The sequence below is a fragment of the Rhinolophus sinicus genome, chromosome 1 (genome assembly GCF_057876585.1).
Source record: "Rhinolophus sinicus isolate RSI-liver-muscle chromosome 1, RSI-T2T, whole genome shotgun sequence".
In the NCBI taxonomy this organism is placed as follows: Eukaryota; Metazoa; Chordata; class Mammalia; order Chiroptera; family Rhinolophidae; genus Rhinolophus; species Rhinolophus sinicus.
Genome location: NC_142501.1, coordinates 215,154,094 through 215,177,174, shown reverse-complemented (window position 1 = coordinate 215,177,174; position 23,081 = coordinate 215,154,094). Strand labels below are relative to the sequence as shown.

Sequence of the window (23,081 nt, the reverse complement as noted above, 5' to 3'; positions counted from 1 at the left end):
AACTTGAACAATGTGTCTGTGGGTTCACAACTTTAAAAATGCAGCACAGGAATGCAAGATGGGGAACCGGGGGGGGTTGAGGGGGCCTATGAGAATACGGTGTACTTTCCACTCAGTTTTTCTATGAACCTGAAACTGCTCAAAAAAATAAAGTCTGTTCATTTTTTTAAAAGACAAAACCCCAGTTTTTTAAATGGACAAAAGATTCATGAACTGAGACTTCTCAAAGGAAGATAGACTTCTCACAGGCCAACGAACACTGGTAAAAGTGCTCATCGTTAGTCATCAAGGAAATGCAAAGAAAGCCAAAATGAGATCCCACGACAAACCCACCAGAATGACTGAAACTAAAGGCTGTTATGGACTGAATGTCTGTGTCCCCCCCAAATTCGTATGTTGAAATCCTGCCCCCCAAAGGTGATGGTGCGAGGAGGTGTGAGATGATCAGGTCATGAATGGGTTCAGCATTCTTACAAAGGAGACCCCAGAGAGCTCCCTCGCCCCTCCCCCCAGGAGAACACATGAGACGATGCCATCGGGGAACCCCAGGAGGGCCCACACTGAATCTGCTGGCCCGTTCATCTGGACTCCAGCCTCCAGACTGTGCGAAATCAGTGTCTGTTGTCTACGCATCCATCTGTCGTATCTATACTAGGGCAGCCTGAAGGGACTGATACAGACACCCAGTGTTGCTGCAGACATTTTGGTTATTCTTCATGTACTGCCGCTATCACCACTCTGGAAAAGAGTTCGGCAGTTTCTTCTAAAGTTAGACACCTACTATGACCCAACGATGTCACCCAGAGGTACTTACCTAGAGAAATGAAAGCAAACACCCGTAAAAGGACGCATTCATGCTTGGACCGCTCTGTCCAGAACTGGGTTCCAGCATAGAGTGTGGCGAGGTCTTACTCTCCCCACCATTTCCTAGCCTGGTTTGCTTTTCCTGCCCTGAGTAGGAGCGCTGCTGGGCTTCTGATAGCCCTGCTCACCTCCGTGGCCTGAGCATGGCGGGGGCTGGGCTGGGGCTGGGCTGTGGCGGTCGGTAGGCCTCACACAGCAGGTGTGTGGCATCTGTGCACGGAGCTCACAGTCCTGGAGCCCTTCCCACCAGGCATCAGCCTCTTCTCTGACCCCTTGTGGCTTGTCCCTCTGAGGCAGCTCAGACCTTGCTGGAAGGACCTTGCTCTTTGGGGCAGGGAAGTGAGAATGGGTAGCCCGCACTCACCTCTTCTGTATCTTTCACTAGCTGCTGGTTGTAACAGTCATTTAATGTTTTAAGTACATTTTATTTTTAGAACAGTTTTAAATTTGCAGAAGTATTGTGATGGTAGTGCGTTGTTACCGTCTGCCTGCACCCAGCGGTCCCATTGTGAGGGTTTTGTCAGAACGGCCTACTGTGAAATGTGTAAGCTGACTCATCTTTATTAATTGAAGTACGGTCTCCCTTCAGATGTTCTCTGTTACCTGATGTCTTTTTTTCTGTTCTGGGCTCCCATCAAGGAGTCACTTGACATTTAGTTGTTGCGCATTCTTAGGAGCCTCTTGGCTGAGACAGTTTCTCAGACATTCCTTGTTTTTGATGTCCAGGACAGTTTTAAGGAGTGCTGGTCAGTTATTTTGCAGGATGTCCTGCAATTGGAGTTATTCTGATGTTTTTCTCACGCTTAGATGGTGTCATGGTTTGGGGGGAAGAGCACAGAGGTGAAGTGCCCTTCTCCACGTGACCCGTCACTGTGGTCAACCTTGACCTCCTGGAGGTGGTGGTTTGTGAGCGTCTGCACCGCAGTCCACTTCCACGCGTGTCCACATGGTGCTCTGCGGGGAAGTTCCTGCACTTAGGGGGGGCGGCCGTGCCATCTCCCCAGGGGCAGTGTCTAGGAAATTGCTTGGAATCTGCATGAGAGATTTGTCTCTTCTCCCCAGTTTATTTATTTATTCCAGTCACTTATCTCAGCGTGCACTCATGGATATTTATTCTGTACTTGGGTTATAAGCCAGCACTACTTTACTTGGCTGTCAGACTGTTCCAGCTTTGGCCAATGGGAGCTCGGCTAGCTGGCTGCCATGCCTCTGACACACCCCGTCAGTGTGGGTTTGTTCTTTAGCATTGCCTTGCTTCCAGGTTCATCTTGTATGTTTCCTGCCCCAGCAGTCAGTCAATTTCTCATGGTTGGGGAGTTTTGATTATTTCTTTATTTATGTTCATTGTATGAGGAACAAACTGCAGGAGAAAGAATCTGTGAGGAGTGTCAATTGTCCATCTTAGCCTGGAAGTCGCAGCCAGGCCCAGCCCCTGTTCCCTGGCCCCAGTCCTGGGCAGGTGAGAGAGGTGCGATGGGCTGCACCCCTCCTCCTGGGGCCCCATGGCCAAGTCCTGGTGGATACCTACGGACAGAAGCTGACTTCTGGATGACAGACCCTGGAATCTAGGACTGCGTGGAGAGAATCGGGGTTTTGCCCCCTGGACGCAGGGCACAGGGCCTTACTGTGGGCAACCTCTCGGTGCGGCTGCACGGAGGACCCACACCAAAGGTTTGTTCTTAGAGCAAATTACAGGTCACTGCTTGGGCTGGCCTCAAAGGTCCCTTAATAAATTCACATTTGCCTTTCCAAGGAGTCATCTTTGCACAGGGCCCTTTGGAGAGAAGTGGGGAGACAAAGTGGCAGGCGCTGTGCCCCGGGATATCCGCGGCCACCAAGCCTGGGTCCTGCTCCTACGGCCGGGAGCTTCTGCCAGGCCCGTCATTCCACCCCAACCTCCAGGCCTCTCCCCATCCAGGCCCGGCCTCCTACCTCTCTCCTGGCGAAGTCCTCTTTCGCCCACTATATGGCATAAATCTCAATGGATGCACTCAGGTGCAAGAAACAGTTTTATTTTGTAGAAATCAACCAAAATTCAACTCCCTGCCTCAAGCTTTGGGGCTAATAGAAATGTCCCTGGGCCCCAACCATGGGCGCCTACAGCCGGGTGCCCAGGCCTGAGTGGGCCCTGGGGGCCAGCGGCAGGGAGACCCCGCCAGGCCCCACCCTCCCGGAGGCGCAGTGCGAACAGCGCAGGACTTGGGGTCCCCGCTGAGCCCACACCTGTCTGTGGGTCTCCTGGGGCCCGCATTGGCCCCTGGAGCCTGCTCCATCCCCAGCCCCTCCTTAGCTCCCGGGGTCCTGCAGGAACCAACGTGGTCTCCCCTGAAGCTGTCCTCAGATAAGCCCGGACCTTGGAGGGGACACACGGGGGAATCGAGGACGGGGTCTGCCGCGGGACCCTCCCTGTGCCTCCCGCCCGGGGAGCCTACCGGAGCCAATCGCGGCAATCTACCTCGCAGACTCTGATTGGCTCAGGCTGGCGGGGTGGGGCGGGGCCTGGAGGGACTCGGAGGCAGCGGGACCCGCCCTCTACCCCCCGCTCCGGCGTCTCTGTGTGCCCTGGACGCTGGCCGGGCTTCGCTCGTTGGGTCGCGCTTGGCAGGCCAGGTTCTGGTGCCTCGTCGTTTACAGCTCCCAGCTCGAGTGGCGCTGGTCTGGGGTCCCGCCCTGATGTCCTTCCATCCTCGGGGCCATTAGGAGAGCACCGCGGCAATCCCAGCCCGCCCCCAGCCGTCTCTCACCCTCGACGCGACCCTTCCTTGGGAACAGGCGGAGAAACGACTGGATCGTTTCCAATGCGGACAGGTGGCGCAGACCCAGGGTTCGCTGACCCCCGCTGGCTGCGACTGTGGACAGCAGGATTCGTCTAGCTGCGGATTAGCAGAACTAGACAAATGGGCCTTAATTGCCAGACCTTTAAAATTTGTCCTCATGGTTAAGCGGCTTGTGATTCAAGCAGCTCACCGAGTGCAGGTCGCCGGAGAGGAGAGGAGACGAGACAGCACATTCGACGCAAAGCCTTCCTGGGGCTGGCTGCGCCCAGGGACCAGAGGGGTCATCAGAGCCGGGCCGTGGAGGACCTGCCTGCCCAGCGGAGGACGACTGTGGAAGGTGGCCCTTACCGAAGAGTGCTCTGCTTTGTCAAAATACGGTTAAATGTCCACAAAGAACAGAAACTGCCAAGAGTCTGTGTGACCCAAAGCAAGCGCACAGGGCAGCTGCTCCCTCAGGCCCTGGCAGCTGTTACTCTACCTGAAATGCTCTCCCACCTGAGGTCCACGGGGCCCCCTCCTCCCTTACTTGGGGTCTCCGCACACGGTCACCCCCTCAGGAAGTGGCGGGCTCACCCTCCTCTTGGCCCCCTTCTCCTCCCTGGTGTCCTCCACAGAAGGAATCACCCCTGGCCTTATGTTCTTGCTTATCACGTTTGCTGCCACTGGAAAAATCAGTTCCAGGAGAAAGGGCCCTCACCCTAGCGCCCAGAACGGGGCTGGGCACGTGGTGGAGCTGTTACCCCGAGTGAGCTCTAGCTTTGCGGCAGCCCACGGACGCTCGCGCCTCAGATCTGGCCAGGGTTTGAGGAAGGGTGCCGGGTCACCGGGCACATCTGGGCAGAGCGGGGTGTGGCCGGGCTGGGGGCTGAATGCGGAGTGCTGTTCTAGGAACAGCTGTCTTGGGGGCTGCGAAGGTTTCTGGGTGGGTGTTGGACCTAAGGGAGGAGGGTGAGCAGCTGCTCCTGCAGCAGGCGGAAGGCCATTGGGCGGCTCAGCTGTTCTTGGGGCTGGAAGCCACCTCTGCCCCCGCCCCAGACAGCAGGATGGGGATGGCAGACCCCCCCGCCGTGTGCTCCTGGAGAACAGACCCCCTCCCTGACAACGCCCAGCATCTGAGGCAGAGGCAGAGGGGCATGGCTGGTTGCCTCGCATCCTTCCAGTCACAGCTCGGTGGGGAGGGGTGTAGGGGGGCAAGGGTGGGAGCTAGTGTGGCCCTTCTACTTGCTGAGACTGGACAGGCTTTGCCAGATGCTCCCTCTGCTTTCCCAGCCAGCAGAGTGAGAAAAGTCACAGGTGACCCAGACTTGCCGCCCCCCCCCGCCCCCCCCCCCGCCCCCGAAAGGCCCTCAGGAGTGAAGGACGAGCAAGGCCTTTCTGGGAACATGAGTAGCTACCGCACCTTGGAGTGGGCTTTTGGGCACGGGAAGGACAAGGGTGGAGGCTACAAGGGACAGCAGGGCTGTTCTCTGGGCCCAGCAGGTCCCAGAGCACCTGGTAGGGCAGATGGGCAGGCACCCCCTGCAGGGTGTGAGCCCCAGAGCTGCAGTGGGGCATGGGGGCCTCCCTGAGGGCTCAGGACAGAGTAGACTCAGGTCCCTCTGGGCCCTGTAGGAATTTTCAGGGTGGGACCAGAGGCGTGGCCAGCACAATGGGACCTGAGCCCCCAGGGAATGGCATAGTTGTGGGGAAAGGCCTGTGATGGAGCTTGCAGGTGGGGGTGGGAGAAGGCCTGAGGAGCTGGTCTGCATTGCACATGGAGCTGCCTTAGGGAGAAAGGGTCAGAGGGGTGAAGCTGGGTCAGGGCGGTTGGGAGACCCTGCGGGGGCTTCCTATCTGGGTGGGGTGGGGGTGAGGGTCGCACAATGGGGCGGGAGGGTGTGCATCTGTGGGGTCCCACCAACATAGCCTCCCCGGCAGTCATAGCTGTGGAGAGGCCGGCCACACGGTGTGAAATCACTATTTTATTGGCTGTGATTCCATCCGGAGAGAACACACGCGACGCCCCCCACATGCAGGAGGAGGCTCAGGCGCAAGGACAGACGTACAGACAACATCCACGGTCTACGCTAAGCTCTGGCTGCTCCGGGCGCCCCACGCGCTGGGAACTGGATGCTGGGTTTCTACGAGACAATGGCCTGTCTGCTCAGGGCTGGCTTTTTAAAGTGTGAAAACAGGCATTTTAAAAAGACGTGGAATCGGGAGGAGTCAGAGGGCGCAGGACGCGGGGCGCCGCAGGGCGAGCGCACGCGTCTTTGACTGACCGGCGTCGCACTTAGTATTGCAGTCTAATTGTATGGCTTCTAAACAGCGATGGAGGGCCACGTCCCTGGCCCGCAACACGTGGACACAATGAATTTCTGATGTGGACAGAAGGACCCGGGGCGAGGAGACCGGCTTTCTGTCAAAATAAACTCCCCAAACACGTTAGACCTCATTTACCTGAGATTCAACACATTGTGATGCAAATTAAACAAGGATGGAGGAAACGGAGCGCTACGGGAGGCCCTGGAAGGTCGGTGCTTCTGTCTAATCACCCCTGGGCTACGCGCAAGGACACCTCTTGCGCACCACGCAGCCCCCAGCTCCGGGCGGGACCTAGCGAGGCCACCGCCATCCTGCGGAGGAGGTGGGTCCGTACACGCGGCACTCAGGTCCCGGGGCTCTGGGCCTCCCCGGCTCTTGGGCATGTGGTGGGCGTTAGACAGTGAGGGCCGGGCCCTCCGAAGCCTCGGAGAGGACGAGGTGCCAACCAGGGAGGGCAGTGGGTGGGCTCGGCGGGGCCCACACACACTCAGAGGGGAGCGTCAGTTATAGGGCGTATGTGAAAGACTGTGTGCCACGCTCAGAGGTGTGAGAATTTCCCCCCTAATCGTATTGCTTTGTTTCCCTTAGTTTAAGAAAAAGGCCATGGCATTCAAAAGAAGCAAACAAACCCTTCCAGAGGAGTGGGCCAAGACAGGAGAAGGAAGGACAGAGGGAGACGGGGACAGTGAAAGTGACAGGTTCGGATGGAGCGAGGTGGGCAGCGACAGGAAGATGCGGAGATCCAGCAACCAGGCGTCAGTAGGGGGGAGGGGATTGGGGGCCAGGCTGAGCGGGCGGGGAGCGGCTTCCCACCTGGCCCCACGGGTGGGGCCCCGGGCACCAGCTGCTCGCCCCTCCCAGCACCCCCCACTATGGCTGTGCTCCTGAGTTTGGGCCCGGACAAGCGCGCACCCACGCATTGATCGCACCCAGGGATGGTCGAGGGGCTGGCCCTTTCGGTGGCCGGGGCCTCGGGCGCTGCTGGGTGGGCGATGAAGGGCGGGAGCAGTACGGGGCGGTCCGGGCTCTGGGTGGGGGGTCCAACCCACTCGCGGCCAGAGGCGCAGGGGGTCTGGCCCCGGGGCCTCCAGCACGGACCGCAGGGCCCTGGGGGTCGGGCGCCCCCCCCACGGTGGCGGTGGCGACGGCAGTGCGGGGAGGGGGAGGGCGGAGGCTCCCGAGGCGCGAAGGGGCGTGGAGTGGATAGACTCAGGACTATGGCTTATATTGGCGCTGGGGGGCTGCACTCTGCTGCCGACATCCCTTCGGGGCCTCCGTGGAGGGCGGGGACGGGGTGCGGGCGAGGGGCGGCGGGGTGGGGGCTCCCGGCGCGAAGGGCTCCAGCGCCGGACGCTACTTCTTAAACATGTCCTGCAGCGGCCCGGGCAGGTACTTGATGACCGTGTCCAAGATGCTCTCGTCCTCGTCCTCCGGCTCGTCCCCGCAGCCCGGCGGGATGGCCTTCTTGGGCCGCGTCAGGCTGCCCTCCGCGTTGGCCTCCATGGCGGCCTGCGCCTCGGCTTCGCGCTCCTCCTTCTTCTTAATACCGTACTGCGGGGAGAGGGCGGTCAGGGTGTCCGGCGGCCGGAGGCCTGGCCTCGCTGTGCGGCGGACGGGCCGAGGGAGGCGGAGGCGGGGGCGGAGGCGGGGGCACCAGACCCCACCGACGGCCACCAGGACCCCGGAAGAAGTCCCCTCCCAGGAGCGTGCCAGGAGGGGCGGGAGGCCGGGGACACGGGGGCGGTGGTGCCGCCTCCAGGGAAGCTGTGCTGTCCTCCCCCGGCCTGGGCTGCGGTACTGGGGCGCCTGGTGCAGCGGGCAGTGGCGGCCACAACGCACTGCTCCGTGGCTGGCTGAGCCCATGCAGCCCAGGTCCCCGGTCTGGTGACAGGAAGTCGTACCTTCATGCCAGGGCCGAGTGTCCCTGAATGCGGCCATGACTGCAGCCCCTGGCAGATGACTGTACAGCCCGTGGGCCGCTGGCAGAGGACTGTGCCCAGTGGCCACCTCACTGTGTTTGTCCTGGACGTGCCCGGGTGTGCCCTCAGCCAGCACACTAGGCACCCGGGAACCCCCTATTTTGGTTTCCTGTGTCTGCCCCCCACCCTTACCCAATTCTCTTTGTAGTGGGTTGAATGGTGTCCTCCCAAAATCCATGTCACCTGGAACCTCAGAATGTGAGCTACTTTGGACACAGGGTCCTTGCAGATGGAATAAAGGTAAGCATAGAAATGAGATGACCCTGGGCCATCGTCTTCCGGGGTCCCGGAAGACGTGTAATGAGAGTTTCCTGCTAAGAGAAAGAAAAGGACACAGAAGAGACCACATGAAGAGGGACAAAGATTGGGAGTGACACTGCCACAAGCCAAGGACACCAGGATTGCTGGACGGCAGGTTCTCTCCTAGAAGGTCCCAGAAGGAGTGCAGCCTGCCATCTTCATTTTGGCCTCAGGCCTCTAGAAGCCAGAGGAGTTTCTAGGAGACCAATACTTCCCCACCCCCGACCCATGAGCATGGACACAGTGAACCCGTGGTCACGGTGAGGCCTCCCACCTAGGGCTCGGGGGACCAAGCTGCCAAGCTCAGGACCCACCCTGGCTGGGGGAGGCGCGCCCCTTGGCAAGGTCTGCGGTCCCTGTCATTTAGGGAGAGGATGATGGGAGCAGCAGCAGTAAAGGAGGGCAAGAGGAGCACTGGGAGTGGGGGTGGCAGCGATTGACACCAACAGGCTGCAGAATCCCGCTGAGGGGCACACAGGTACTCAGCCCTGGCCTTGGCAGGGGGGCTGCCCCTGTGGAGACCCCCATGGCCCACTCATTCCTCCTCGGCAGTCCCTCCCTAAAGAAGTGTGGTTCTGCTTGGTGGGGGTGGGGTGCCCTGGCTCTCCTGAAGGCCCTGCCTTCTGCTTCCAGATGGGGGGGCTGACTGTGCCCCACCCCCAGCCTGTAGCCGTGTCCTCCCCTGAGGCTGTGGATGCCTTCAGGCATGGGGGAAGCAAAGGCCACATTCAGCGCAAGTCCCAGAAGAGGAAGCCAGGCTCTCAGCCCACTGGTGACCAGAGCACAGCCCCGGGTGTCCTGGGTATCTGCAGGCCCTGAGGACAGGAAGAGGGTTGTGGGCCCCTCCAGCAGGGTCCCTGAGCGGCACAAAGCCCCTTTTGCCCCCTGACCAGGAGCACTGGGAGGATCTCCATGAGGGGCAGTGAAGGTGCCCTGAGAATGTCCTGAGCAGCAGGCACATTGCCCAGAGGGCCCTCCCTACTGAGCACTGACATCAGGTCAGCAGCAGGCCGACACCAGGCACTGCCCTGGGACCAGTGCGAGGAGCACAGGGCCCTTTTCCCAGGGGTCACCACTCTGGGACAACCTCACCTCTGAGAACAGCGTCCCCAGGGCACAGAAGGGAGGAAAGGCTGTGAGGCAGAGCGTGGGCTGGGGAGAGATGCCGCCAGAAACTAGGTCAGACCAGGGAGAGCTTTCCTCCAGCCAGGGCACGGAGCCCAGTGGCCGCCTCCTCCCACAGGACGGCCATGCACACTGCGGAACATGCATGTGTCAGGGCGCAGGTCTGCGCTGGGCCCAGGAGCTGCACTGCTCAGCCTGCACTCACCCAGAGGTGCATGTGCTCAGGGGAACACGTGAGCACGCGTGTGGAGCAGGGAACATGGGGTATTCTGTTGAGCAGAAGGAGGGACTCTGACCAGAGAAGCAAGTTCAGGGCTTGTGGACGGACCTTACCTGCAAGCAGTGGTGGGGTCCTACCCTCGGGTCCAGGATGGAGACCCCAGGCCCCAGCCTAGTTGCTCCACTGAGGCTCAGAGGCTTTCTGAGGCTACAGCCACTCTGGGCTTGACCTGAGGGTCTCGGTTACTCTCTGGGGATGGGGACCTGGTGTCCACCCCAGAGCCTGGCTCCGCTGTGGTCTGGCTGAGAGCTGCTTTGAGGCTTCCATGCTCCAGACACAAATGCCCAGCCACACCTGGTGTAGGCGTCCATCAACAGCTATTCACCAGGTCCCCTGACCACAGAGGTGCCCCACCATCATGTTGATCACCGAGAGGATCAGAGCCCTGTGGCTGGTAGGAAGCCCAGGGGCACTTGCCACTCATTAGCGGTGAGAATCTGTAATAGGACCAAACTAATCGCAATCACACCAACACCTGTTATAATTGGCACAAACCTCAGACCAAGCCTTGAGTGACTTCAGGGCCAGTGGGGACTGGGACCCACCCGCTCAGCACAGAAAGGATGGTGGTTCTGGCTCATAGTTGCCAAATGTGGACGCTGGAAACACCAATCACGAAGAACGTATGTAAACAACTTGAAGGTGGGCCAATCTCTCCTCCCACTCGGACCCATGCGTGGGATGGGGTAGAGGAGGCGCTGCCCACCAGCCTGAGATGAGACGACTCCCAAGCTAGCTTCTGCTTCCTGGAATGCGGTCGCTCAGGGAGCCGGGTCCCAGAGGACGCGTGACCCCGGCCTGGCCCCTCGGCCTCCACCTGATGGAGACCTGAACTGGGGCAGCTCGACACCCCCTTCTCTGACATGCCCCCACAAGACCTGGGGCGGGAGTACAGAGCACTAGGGGTAGGGAGGAGGGAGAGAGGAAGCCAGGTCTGGAGCCTGGAGGGCAGCGAGGGCCATCTGGGGGAGCTACACCTCAAGAGCAGGGTTCCCACCTGTGGGGAGCAGAAGGGCAGGGGATAGGATAACTGGGTGGGGGACAGAGTCCCAGAGAGCAGTTTCCAGGCTCTCAGCCTCACGTGGAAAGATGCTGGCTCGGGTAATAAATGGTCATCAGCTGTTACTGGTTAGCCATTAGTCACTAATATAACTTACATGGCTAAGCTAGCAAGTGCTGATTGTGGGGTCCAGGGAGGCACAGATTGCAGTTAGCACGGCGGATTGCAGCTAGCAAGTGGGGTTGGTTGGCTGGCAGAGAAGCGGACAGCAGGTTGTAGATCGTGTGGCTCCTGTTTCCTGTGTCTCCAACCCAGCCGCCAGTGAGACTATAGTGGTTTGACTCCTGTGGGGACAGAGCCAGGAGAGCAGTTTCCTCTTGTCCTCACATGGCAAGGTGCTCATTTGGGTAGTAAATGGGCATCAACTGTGATTGTATGGCCATCAGCTGTGGCTAGTTGGCCGTCAGCTGTAACCAGTGAGCCATTGGCCACTAATATAACTGCCATGGCTACGCTAGCAGCAAATGGGGGCTAGCAAGAAGATGGTGGCTGAGCTGATAAGGATTGTGGATTGCAGAGGCAGATTGCAGTTAGCAAGTGGGGTTGGTTGGCAAAGAAGTGAACAGCGGGTTGTGGATCCTGTGGTTCCTGCTTCCTGTCTCCAACCCAGCTACCAGCAAGACTACAGTGGTGTGACTCCCCTACCTATGGCTCCGTGGGTGTTCCTTTTTGGCCTCACCATATCCTGCGTTCTTATGCAGGGAGCGGGAGCTGACACCCCTCATGACACTGGGTATACCCAGGTGGAGATGGGCTCTGCAGACCTGGGTGATGGGCCAAGACCTCACCGAGGCAGGGCCCTGTGGTGCTGGGGACACAACAGGGACTTTGTCAGGCGGGAGGTGCCAGGCGCTAAAGCTCCCTATACCTGCCACCACGGGGCGCCCTGCCCCAACTGGTCAAGGGGGCAGCTCTGGCCCTGCACCCCACAGCATCGGGGCGCAACCTCTCCTCCCACCACGCATGCTTCCCACTTGGCAGGGGGCTGGAGCAGGGCGGGCACCTCTTTGCTGAACTGAAGGCTCTCCCCGGGGTGGACCAAATTCTAGAGGCTGGAGTGGTGAGGTGGGGAAGACCTGGGTCTCCAGCGTCCAGAACAGGTCAGACCCCCTCCTGAACTGCCCTACCCAGCAGCTGGGGGGCTCTGTTTTTTTTTTCTCTCTCTCTCTCTCTGGCATTCCCAGTCACAGCCTACTTGGCTGACGGTGCCCATTTCCTGGCTCTTCCCCAAACAGCTCACAAAGCCCTCAGTAGGAGACTCCTGGCTGCAGAGGGCCCTGGGAAGGGTGGGGGTGCTGAGGAGCTGCTGTCATAACAGAATTGACTGAGCTTTCTGCAAGTCCCCAGGAAAGGCGTCCAGTGACCCATGGTGTGACCCATGTCCCATATATGTGGGGGCTCCTGTGGGCTCACAGACCTGCAGGCATCCCACCTATGCTGCCCACTTGCTAGGTCTGGCTTCTGCATCGGGCTGGATGGAGCTGGCCCTTCCCTGGGGACACTGAGGCAGAATCCACAGGCTTTCTTGCCCTGCAGCCCCCGCACCTCACTGATCCAGGGCCAGGCACCACGGAGCCCCCTTGGAAAGCCTCACCGTGTCGGGCTGGGAGCAGTAAGGAACCTAGCAAGGCAGTGCCCCCCCCAAACCGAATCTCCCACCAGAGCACCTGGACCCCGGGCCTCGCGAGTGCCTGCACAGAGGAGGCAGCCTGGCAAGGGGCCAGGGGTGGGGGACAAACCCCATGGTATGGCCTCCAGGTCCTTGGGAGGCCATGTGGCTCGCGGGCGTGAGACCCACACCACTCGTGCCGCCGGAGCCCCCAGGGGAGGGCCCATCTCCTCCCGCCTGGCGCCCAGCCGGGCCCACCTGGGATGAGTGGGAGCACCACTCCACTCCTGCCTTTCCCTCTCCCACCCTCCCACCTGGCTGCTGGATGGACGACAGGATGGGCCATAGACTTGTCCCTGGGGCACTGACCACCTGTGGCCCGTCACTGCAGCAGACATGCGGGTCTCGCTGCCACTCTGGGTCTCAGCTTCCCCAGGTGATAGGTACATGCTCTCAATGCCCCACTCATGCATGGGGAGGCCACCCAGATGGTTCTGAAAAGGCTGTGGCTGCCAGCTCACAGCCTACCCTCCAGCCAGATCTCACAGGTGGAAGGCCTGCTGCCCCCCACACCCTGTTGTGAGCCTGAGAATATTGGGGGGGAGGTGTCAGGTGCTTCCCCATGCCCTTCTCCTGGGAGTACCGGCGGTGAATCCCTGAGACAGCCGGGCTGGGGAGCTGTCCCCCACAAAATGCTACCGCCTAAGGAGCCTGGGAGGCCCCCACCCACGCGGGCAGGACCAGCCTCCACAGGGGCACTCTAATCCGCGGTGAGCCTCTGTTGCACATGTGGACACTTGGGGTGCAGTGACCTCACTTGTCCTGCGCCCCCTAAAGTTCCTGAGTGGACAATTCAAAGGTCTGTTCAAAGGAGCTGAGCAGCGAAGGGGAAGGGGCAGAAAGGGCCCCACATGGCCCCTCCCGGGCAGACCCTCGCCCCCAATCCGGGGCCAGTCGGGGATTCCCGGCCCCCAGCACCCAAGCGGGGCACTGCACCCCCAGCAGTGAGGCCCGCGGGTCGGGACTGTCGGGCTGTCGTCGCCGAGGATGGGCGGGGCTCCCCCCCCCCCCGCGCCGCGGCCCCACCCACCTTGTCGCGGATGCCCTGACGCATGGCCTCGCGCTCCGCCTCCATCTTGGCGTACTTGGCCTTGCGCTCCTCCTCCTCCTGCCGCAGCGCCTCCTGCCGCTCCTCCTCCTTCTTGGCCGCGTCCGGGTCCTTCTCCTCGTCGCCGCCAAGCATCTTCCCCATGTCCTTGGTGGCCCCTGGGAACAGAGAAACGAGAGTTAGGGCAGCCGCCGTTGTGCGGAGGCCCTGCCCAGACGGCAGACAGCGCCGGCCGCAACGCGCACTACCATCGGTTCTGGCATTTTCTGTCCACAGAGGGAAGCGTGGCCTCGTGTGTATCAGGGTGGGAGGGGGTGGCGGGCTGTGGTGAGTGAAGCTCGCTGTGCTGTGGTGCCGCGTGCGCTCCAGGAAGGGCCGCTGTTTGTGTCCTGTCTGGGTCCTGTGTCCGCAGAGACAAAGCCCCGGGAAGGTGGTGGAAGGAGCGGCCAAACGCGCGGACCTTGGACGGAGGAGCAGAGAAGGCGGCGCGCGAGGCCGCTGGCCTGCAGCCTCCGCGGCTGCGTGTTGCAGCACCAGGGCCCTAATTTCTCCACTGCGCCAGCCACCACTTTTCTCATGAGCTCCTGATTCACAGGAAACAACAATCACCTCCCCAGACGCCCCCTGTGACTCGGCCCACAGGACAGAGCCGTGTAATTACAGCTGCGGAGCGTGGCAGGCGCGCAGCAAGCCCGGGCCCTTTGGCGGCTCCAGGGAGCTGGGCGGCCCGCCCAGCGGTGCGCAGGCATCTGGGGCAGCGGAGAGGCCAGCGCTGCCCGTCAGCCTATCTCAGCCTGGAGAAGCCAGCCCGCAGGGGCACCCCGCGCACACGTAGCACCAGCAGGAGAGAGCCAGCCAAACGCATTGCAGGCTCCCTTGGGACCAGCCATGTTCATGAGGGGCTCCCCTCTTGCTCCCTGTGCCTGCCGTCCTCCTCCCACAGTCCGGAGTGGGACCAGAGGCTGCATCCCCGCTCCTGTCCCGGAAGGTCATGCCCCTTCCTCTGATCCCTTCCGGACCCCTCACCAGCACTGCCCAAGGCTAGCCGAGCCATGTCGGGAATAACCGGAGGTGGACGTGCACAAGAATCCCCCAACCAAGTTTGTGTGGATGGTGCTAACACCACCGCCTCTGTCCGCCAGTCTCCAGAGGTGCCCATCCCGCCCTGGTTTTCAGGCCCAGCCCTCAACCCCTTCCCCTCTGCCTTCAGCAGCTCCTTGTTCAGAGTCTCCATTTCCAGGTCCTTGGCGCTCCTGGTACTATTGTGCTACTATGATACTGCACAGGTCTCTGCAATGCTGAACCTGGAGAGGTCCCCTTTCCTGCAGGTGAGTGTGCCAAATGCTGCTTGTGCTGCAGCAGCGATCCCCTCCCCCCCAGTGTGGGCACAGAATAATTTGGGAGGCCACCAGATGTTGGTGGGACAAGAACAACTTTGTGGTTGAGCCCTGGGCTGGAAACTAGATGCCCATCAGGCTGGGCCACGCCTATACCACAGGGCCTTCTGGCTGCCGGAGGCTACTGTAGGGTCCTGGGGGGTGGGAAGGGCCAGGTCAGCTTGCCACCGCTGTCACTGTGAGCACAGGACATCTGCATGTACCAGGTACCAGTGGCACAGATCCAGACAGACAGCCTCAGGGTCAGTTTGCAACCACTTCAGCAAAATTTTGTAAAGCAGATTTCGGGCCAATGAATGAAGGGAAACTGGGTCATATTGCCACTTATCTACTCCTATTACAGCTCCCCCAGATAACTAGGCCAGAACCTGTCTGCCGTCTCCGGCAGGTGGGCTCCCCAGCAGCAGCTGCAGTCTTCCCACCCTTCCCGGCCCCTTGGCCGGCCACAGCACTCTGGGTACAGCGTCTCACCACTAGAATTAGCTAGTTCACACTAAAGTGAGAGTGAACAATAGCTTTCCCTCGAAGGTGGAGGTGGGTGAGCCACTTCATCCACATCTCTCCTGAAAAGGAAAGGCATGTGGGGGTTGGGAGACGGGGTTTGAGGGGCCCTAACTCGGTGGACTGGGCCTCTCAACCTGCCCCTCTAAGACATTACGTGGGCCATCGTTCTCATAATCAAAACAGGCACTTATTGAACACCGACTGTGTGCTGAGCTCTGCTCCACCAGCTGCCAGCCTTGGGGGCTTGCCCGGGGCCCTTCTGGCTCTGAGTGTCAGGGTCCCCAGCCCCCAGTTGAGCTCTGGGGTGTTTCACTTGGCCAGAGGGGTCAGGAAGGCCAAGGGAGGAACTAGCAGGCGAGGGGCAGCTCTGAGAGGCTGGGTGACCTCTCCTAGTCCAGGATGAGGACATGGATTCACACTCTGGCTGCCACTGCTGTCCGAGTGGACCGTGCTCCTGGGGTGTCCACAGCGTGACCTTGGAGTGCCACAGGACCCCAGCCTGCGAGGACACGCCCCAGAGCTCCCCCTAGCTGGAGATTAACAGAGGCTACCCTGCAGCAAACACTGCAGGGAGCTTGTTCCCGGCACAGAAACCCAACATGCTGTTTCCTGGCAGACGCAGGGGAAGCAGGGCTGGTGTGGGGCTAAGTGGCAGAACCTGGGGGTCTCCGTGCCATGCCCTCTGCCTTTTGCCCCTGACCCTCTGTGCATGAGGACAACCCTACATCCTCCCCGGAGGGAGGCACTGCGCATCACCTGTTTACAGGTGACAAAACTGAGGCACTGAGCAGTTGCACTGGTGCCCCAGTCTCCAACTGTGGGAGGCGGCTGGACTCGACTGGGGTCCCACAGCTGGGGTCCGGCACCAAACTTGCCATGCAGGTGTGGTGCGGGGGGTGTCCTGGGTGCCAACCCCACCTCTTCCTTCACTCTTCTTAGAGGCTCAGTTTCCCCGGTGACACGTGGGGACCAGAGCACTCAAGAGGGTGGTTGGGGGGTGGATGGGGCTGGTGCTTCCCACCCTCTCCCATACAGTCAGATAAACCTCTGGGGGCAGAGGGTCCCATACTGGGGGGAGGTTATGCAGAAATCGCCCAACAGCTGGAGAGAGCCACTCACCATTGTTCTCAGAGAACCTGCAAGGGAAGAGATGGGAGTCTGCCCTGCCCCCACCCACCCCAGGTCCTCTTCCCTCACTGCCCCTGCTAGTATCACTGCAGGCCTGGGGAGGGACAGGGCAAGAGCGTGCTGTTCCCATCCAGAACTTTGTCCCACTTCCTCCCAACCCCGTGTCTCCCCAGACAGGTTCTCCCGGGAACCACACATACACAGGTACCCTAATGGTCAAAACAATGGACCCATGTTCACTACATTTTCTGTAATTGATACGACATACATTTAAGTAGTACGTACATTAGATTCGATTTTTAAAACTTCATTCTGAAGTAATTTTAGATTCGCAGAAGTCACACAGGTTGTGGGAAGGGTTCTTGCACACGACCAGCTTCACCTAGTGTCAACCACAGGCCAGCTGTCAAAGTAAAGACATGGATGCTGGAGCCACATTGGCGACCCACTACAGGCTTGAAATAAAAGTATGAGAAAAATTATACAGCTTAATGAAAAACTAAAATCAAAAGACACTTGTCACGTTCATGGACGGGGAGACTCCATAATGTAAAGATGCCATTCTCCCCTAACTGAGTTATGAGTAAGTGTAATCTCAGTCAAACACCTGAGTTAAAAAGGAAACTCTGTGAACATCGACGAGCTGAGAAAGTTGCACATATGGAAAGGCAAAGGCCCCCATCAGCTGTGACCAACGCAGGAAGGAAGACGCAAGATACACAGTGTGGCTGGTGTGGCTGTGCTGTGCTTCGAGGAGGGTGGGGGGACAGACCCACAGACACGGGACTCAGACAAGGGTCAGGGACAAAGGGGGACCCCAAGCTCTGGAGAAAGAACCAGGTTTCCCTAAGAGGGGCTGAGGGAACCAAGCTCCTTGTAGAGAAGCATGAAACCAGACTCCTACATAACATCACAAATTCTTGTTATTATAGATCTGAAAATTAACCCCCAATAAACGTGGGCAAAGAAAACACAGCCCTCATCACCTTCTAGCCCTATTTTCATGCCCAGCATGTGCCATTACTTGAAATGGTGCCATGTTTGCTTGTCAGTCTCTGCCAATAGAAAGTAAGCTCGTGGGTGGGAGGTGGGAGATGAGGGTGAGGGGGATCAAATATGTGGTGATGGAAGGAGAACTGACTGGGTGGTGAACACACAATGGGATTTATAGATGATGTAATACAGAATTGTACACCTGAAACCTATGTAACTTTACTAACAATTGTCACCCCAATAAATTAAAAAAAAAAAAGAAAGTAAGCTCGTGAGGACGAGACTCTGACTGGCTCGTGGCTGCAGTCCCAGCACCCACGTGACACCTGGTACATAGTCAGTGCCCAACAAATATTTGGCAAGTTGTGAATTGAAAACATTTAAGAGATAAGCGTCATGCACTCAGTCACAAATAAAACCTCAATAAACCCTACAACTAACATCACGTAGTCTGTGCTGAGATGGTGCACACTTTTCTCTTAGCTCAGCAACAAAGGATGCTCTCTGTCACTGGTCCCATCCATAGAGGACTGAGCCATTGCACTATGGCAAGAACAGAAATAAAGGCGTGACGATTGACAAGAAAGAAGCAAAACTGTCCTTCTGAACAAACGACATGATCATCTGTGCAGAAAACCTGAAGGAATTCACAAAACCACTGCTAGAACCAAGAATTGACTAATAATCACGAACAAATGGACTTTTACGTACCAGCAGGAAACAATTGGGATGTGAAATTTAAACACAATTCCATTAACAATACTGACAAAAACATAAAATACCTGTATTTTTAATAGATGGACAAGACTACTTCACCTAACACTACAGATTTGTTGAGAGAAATGAAAGAAGACCTGCATGAACAGAGACATACCATGTCCATGGAGTCAGTGCTGCATGAGGGCAGCGTCTGCACATGCAGTGCAACCCCAGTCAACGTGCAAGTAGGCTTTTTTGAACAAACTACCAGCTGATCCTTATAGGAGGTGGCAAAAGACCGAGAGCACATGAAACAGTTTTGCTGGAGAACAACTGTGGAGGGCTTGCACCACCTGATTTCAAGAGTGTGGTATTGATGAAGAACGGACATGTGGATCAATGGGTCAGAAGAGTCCAGAAGGAGACCCACCCACACATAGTCAGTAGATGGTTTTTACACAGCTGCAAAGATAATTCAATGAAGAAAGGGTAGTCTTTTCACAAGTGGCACTGAAACAATCATACTTCCCTTACCTCACACCTTACACAAAGCTCAATCATAGACCTAAATGTAAAATCTAAAATTGTGAAACTTCTGCAAGAAAGCATACAAGAAGAATCTGTGATCATGGCTTAGGCAAAGTCTTCCAACACAGATGACAGAAAGCATAAACCTTAAAATAAGACATTGAAAAATTGGACTTCATCAACATTTATTAAAAACATTTGTTCTTCAAAAGATGCAGATAAAATGGAACGGCAAGCCACAGAATGAGACTATCAGGTCGGACAATTAAGTTCACGAACTTGTTGCAACGCTGTTGCTAACCTTTTTTGATATCAGAGGGATTATTCATTATGAATTTGTACCAACTACACAAACAGTTAACCAAACAGTTAACAGTTACTATTTGGAAATGCTGAAAAGGCTGCGTGAAAAAGTCAGAAGAAAACGACCTGAACTTTTCGCCAACAGTTTATGGCTCTTGCATCACAGCCATGTACCAGCTCACACAGCACTGTCTGTGAGGGAGTTTTTAGCCAGTAAACAAATAACTGTATTGGAATACCCTCCCTACTCACCTGATCTGGCCCCCAATGACTTCTTTCTTTACCCAAATATAAAGGAAATATTGAAAGGAAGACATTTTGATGACATTCAGGAGGTCAAGGGTAATATGACGACAGCTCTGATGGCCGTTCCAGAAAAAGAGTTCCAACATTGTTTTGAAGGGTGGACTAGGCACTGGTATCGGTGCATAGCTTCCCAAGGGGAGTACTTGGAAGGTGACCATAGTGATATTCAGCAATAAAGTATGTAGCACTTTTTCTAGGATGAGTTCCTGACCTTAATTGTCAGACCTTGTATATTTGCAAAGCATGTATCTGATAAAGGTCTTATATATCCAGAAGACATAAAGGACTCTTGAAAAAAAAAAAAGAATTCTTATAACTCAGTCACAAGAACACAAACAACCTGGTTTTCGAAAGAGAAAAGACTAGAACAGACGCTTCACCAAATAAGTGCAAGAAAAGATGCACAAATAGCTTCAACATGGTCAGAAGGGCTGCAAACTCGTCCACAAAAAGAAACCACCACATGCCTCCTCGGTTCCAAAATGAAGAGGATGGACCACCCTGAGTGCTGGTGGGGATTCCAGGGGCTGGCACCCTCGGCCACCGCAGCTGGGGGACACCTGGCAGCCACTGTGGAGGACAACCTGGCAGTTTCTTATAAAATGGCACATGCCTAACACACGGCCCAGCAGCTCCACACCTAGGTATTTACCCAAGAGAAATGGGAACGGAAGTTCTCACACAGATAGGATGGGGATGTGCATAACGCCCCAAACGAGAACCACCTCAAACGTCGTCAGCAGGTGGATGCACAAACAAATGGGTCCGTCCACTCAGTCACCAGAAGGCGTGTGCTGCTGACGTCAACAACGCGAGTCTCCAGATTTTTACACCAAGAGGGAAGCCAGACATAGGATTTCACTTATGTGAACAAAAGCCAAGCTAGTCTAGTGACACATCAGGGATTGCCAGGCCCAGGGCAGAGGGAGGGCATCGTGCAAAGGGGCCAACATGACGATGCCACTGCTGCCAAGTGTGGGGAAGGCGTCCTCTCAGTCCGCACAGAAAGGTGGATGACCACAGCCACTGGGAAAGCAACTGGGATTCCTGAAGCACATTTAGAATCCACCCACCCTTCACTACCACCCTCCACTAGAGGTCCGTCCCATTAAAACAAATGCCTTCCCTGTAGGAACACGTGCCCACAGACACTTACGCAGCCTGTTTGTTTTGGCTGTGGCCCTGGCAAATGACTGGAGATGAGATGACATCTTGGGCACATGGCGACACGGGCATACGGCCACGATGCACCCACGTCAGAGACTCCCAGGTGGCCATGTGGACGTGGGGCCGCCGAGCTGCAAGCAGAGCAGGTGCAGGCGAGTGTGCACCACAGATGCCATTTTTGGAAGGTGAGGAGAAAAAAACCTTAGGTATGAACATCCCCATCTAAAGACAGAATATGGATTGGCGGGTACAAAGTAGGCTCACAGTAACCCGCACCTGAGAAAAACAGCACATGTTCTTTTCAAAGCCTCCAGAATGGTTACAAAGAGCAAAGTCGTGTCCCCAGCACAGTGATGGCACTTCATACTCGTGATGATGGCTGTTACAGAATCTAACAGAAAACCAGGCACGTGCTGGCGGGACGCGTGAAAGGGAGCCTGGCGCTCCATCAGTGGGAACGCAAAGCACTGGCCACTGTGAGACAGTGTGGGGTCCTCAGAAGCTAAACACAGACCTTCCCTGTGACCCAGCAAGTGATAAGAGGGACAGACGGAACTGAGAGCCAACAACCAGTGGGAGGGCCTGTGGGTGGAGATAGGGCCTGTGGGAGGGGGTCCCGGCTCTGCGTCTGGAGCTCAATCTGCCAGAACTCCGTTTATAACGAAGCCCTAGCGCTCTAACTCTGTCCCCTTAACTTCCTTCCCTCCTATTAGCTCGCATGCACTAGATTGCAACCCTCTCTTTTCCCAAATAAATCCTTTCAGGTGACAAAACACCTGGTCAGTGTTAGTTTTCAGTTGACACAAGTCAACCCCTAGGTATACACCCCAAACAACTGAAAGCAGGGACAGTGAAAGAACTGAAAGAGGTTTATGGTGCCCGTTCACTGCAGCATTATTCATAAAAACCAGAAGGTGGGGACAACCTAGTTGTCCAGGGCCATATGACAGGCCAGCAAAGGTGCTCCATCCATACAATGGAACATAGTTCTGCCTTAAAAAGAAGGAAATCCTGACATGCATGGGCCTTGAGCACATTGTGCTGCATGCAAGAAGCCACAGAAGACAAAGCTGTGTGATCCCTGCTACATGAGACTTGTGCAGTGGGCAAAATTATAGAGACAGAATGGTGGGGCTGCAGGGGGTGTCAGGGGCTGGGAGGGAGGGCAGTTACTGTTTGATGGGGACAGAGTGTCAGTCTGGAGATGGGACAGTCCTGAGATGACAGTGGTGACAGCCACACCACAGTGTGAGGGCACTCAATGCCACTGAGCTGTGCACTTAAACGTGGTGACAATGGCAAATTTCATGTTCTGTGCATTTTATCACAATAAAAGGGAAAGAAGCATAAATGTCGGGCTGCAGGGACCACCTCAGTGCATTTCAAAGCAGGAACAAGGCCGGTAAAGTGAAGCGCGTGAGGAATAACCCCACCCCCCAGGTCCCTGTGAGAATGAACTCTAACGACAAGTGAGTTAGAAAATATGATCCAAACCACAATAGCTGCACATCTGGGAACTGGAGGTACGAGGCTGCGATCTGGCAACGTCCAAAGGACCACCAGTGCGGCACATGCCCCTCGGACGATGCTCAGGTCCCCACATCAGCGCACACATACGCGTCACACCTGCACCTGCAGCCTCCAGAGAGCAAGACGAAGCAGAGGGCAGCGTGAGCACAGCTAGCAGCACAGTCACACATCCAGGGCACGCAGGCCAAGTGCACAGTGTAGAAAGTGGCCCTGGAAACAGCCAGCCAGTAGGGCGGCCTGCGCAGGAGGCATGAGTGACAGCCCGCAGCAAGGGGCCCCACAGCACACAGCACACACGGGTCCAACTCATTTGAAAACTTGAACGAAACAGACTCTCTAAAAATGCTGTCAAAACTGAGAACTGTGTCTAAGCATTCACAGATGGATTCTTTCAAACATTCAAGAAAGACAATTCCAGTGATATTTAGAATGTTCTTGGAAGGGAGAAGAGAGAAGGAAACTCCGCAGGTTATTTTTGTGAAATCAGCATGAGGACAATGCCAAAACTCAGGAAGGAGGGAGAGAGGGAGAGAGAGAGAGAGAGAGAGAGAGAGAGAGAGAGAGAGAGACTGAATGAATGAATGAATCAATGAATGAATGAATGAATGAATGAATGAATGAATGGCGGGCCAGGCGCCCACATAAATAGCAAAATGGAACCCCGAGAGCAGAAGTGGAGTTTGGCCTTTCGTACAGAGTCTATGCTCAGTGGGCTCATTTGGGGAGGTAAAGATGGCTCAACATTTGAGAATTGTTTCATTCCTGCTGCTGCCCACACTCCATGGGGGTCCTGACCCTGACATGGACCTTCCTCTCTGCAGGGGTCCAGCCAGGGGGACAGGGGTGTGCTGAGGCTTTTTCTCCTCTAGGGGGCCCCTGTGGCTGCTAAGACCCCTGCCCTGCCTGTCCTCTGCCACCTCCCCTGTCCCCATCGTGCCTCAGGTGGTGACCACTGCACAGCCATCACAAAGGCAGGTGGCCTCAGTGACACAACCTTTTGTTAATACAGCTTTATGGAGGTGTGATGCACACACTACAAATCACACAATCTGACACATATGCTCCTCCCCGGACCGGCACCGCAGTCAAGACAGTGCTCACATGCGTCCCCCAGTTTCCT

General features: G+C 56.8%; 1 protein-coding gene across 3 annotated transcripts in view; it reads right to left on the bottom strand.

The window, feature by feature from the left end:
• Positions 1 to 5,582: 5,582 nt before the first annotated feature.
• CPLX1 (complexin 1) overlaps positions 5,583 to 23,081 on the bottom strand; it is a 29,182-nt gene continuing 11,683 nt past the window's right edge. For 2 of the 3 annotated variants that reach the window (XM_074319930.2, XM_019712494.3), the window contains exons 3-4: positions 13,389 to 13,564; positions 5,583 to 7,496 (exon numbers count right to left, since the gene is read on the bottom strand). In XM_074319930.2, coding sequence (XP_074176031.1) covers positions 7,299 to 7,496; positions 13,389 to 13,564 — 374 coding nt within the window. In that variant the 3' untranslated portion in view covers positions 5,583 to 7,298. Of the gene's footprint in view, positions 7,497 to 7,540; positions 10,974 to 13,388; positions 13,565 to 23,081 lie in introns of those variants that run through there. The other variant, XM_074319937.2, reaches the window with a different exon arrangement.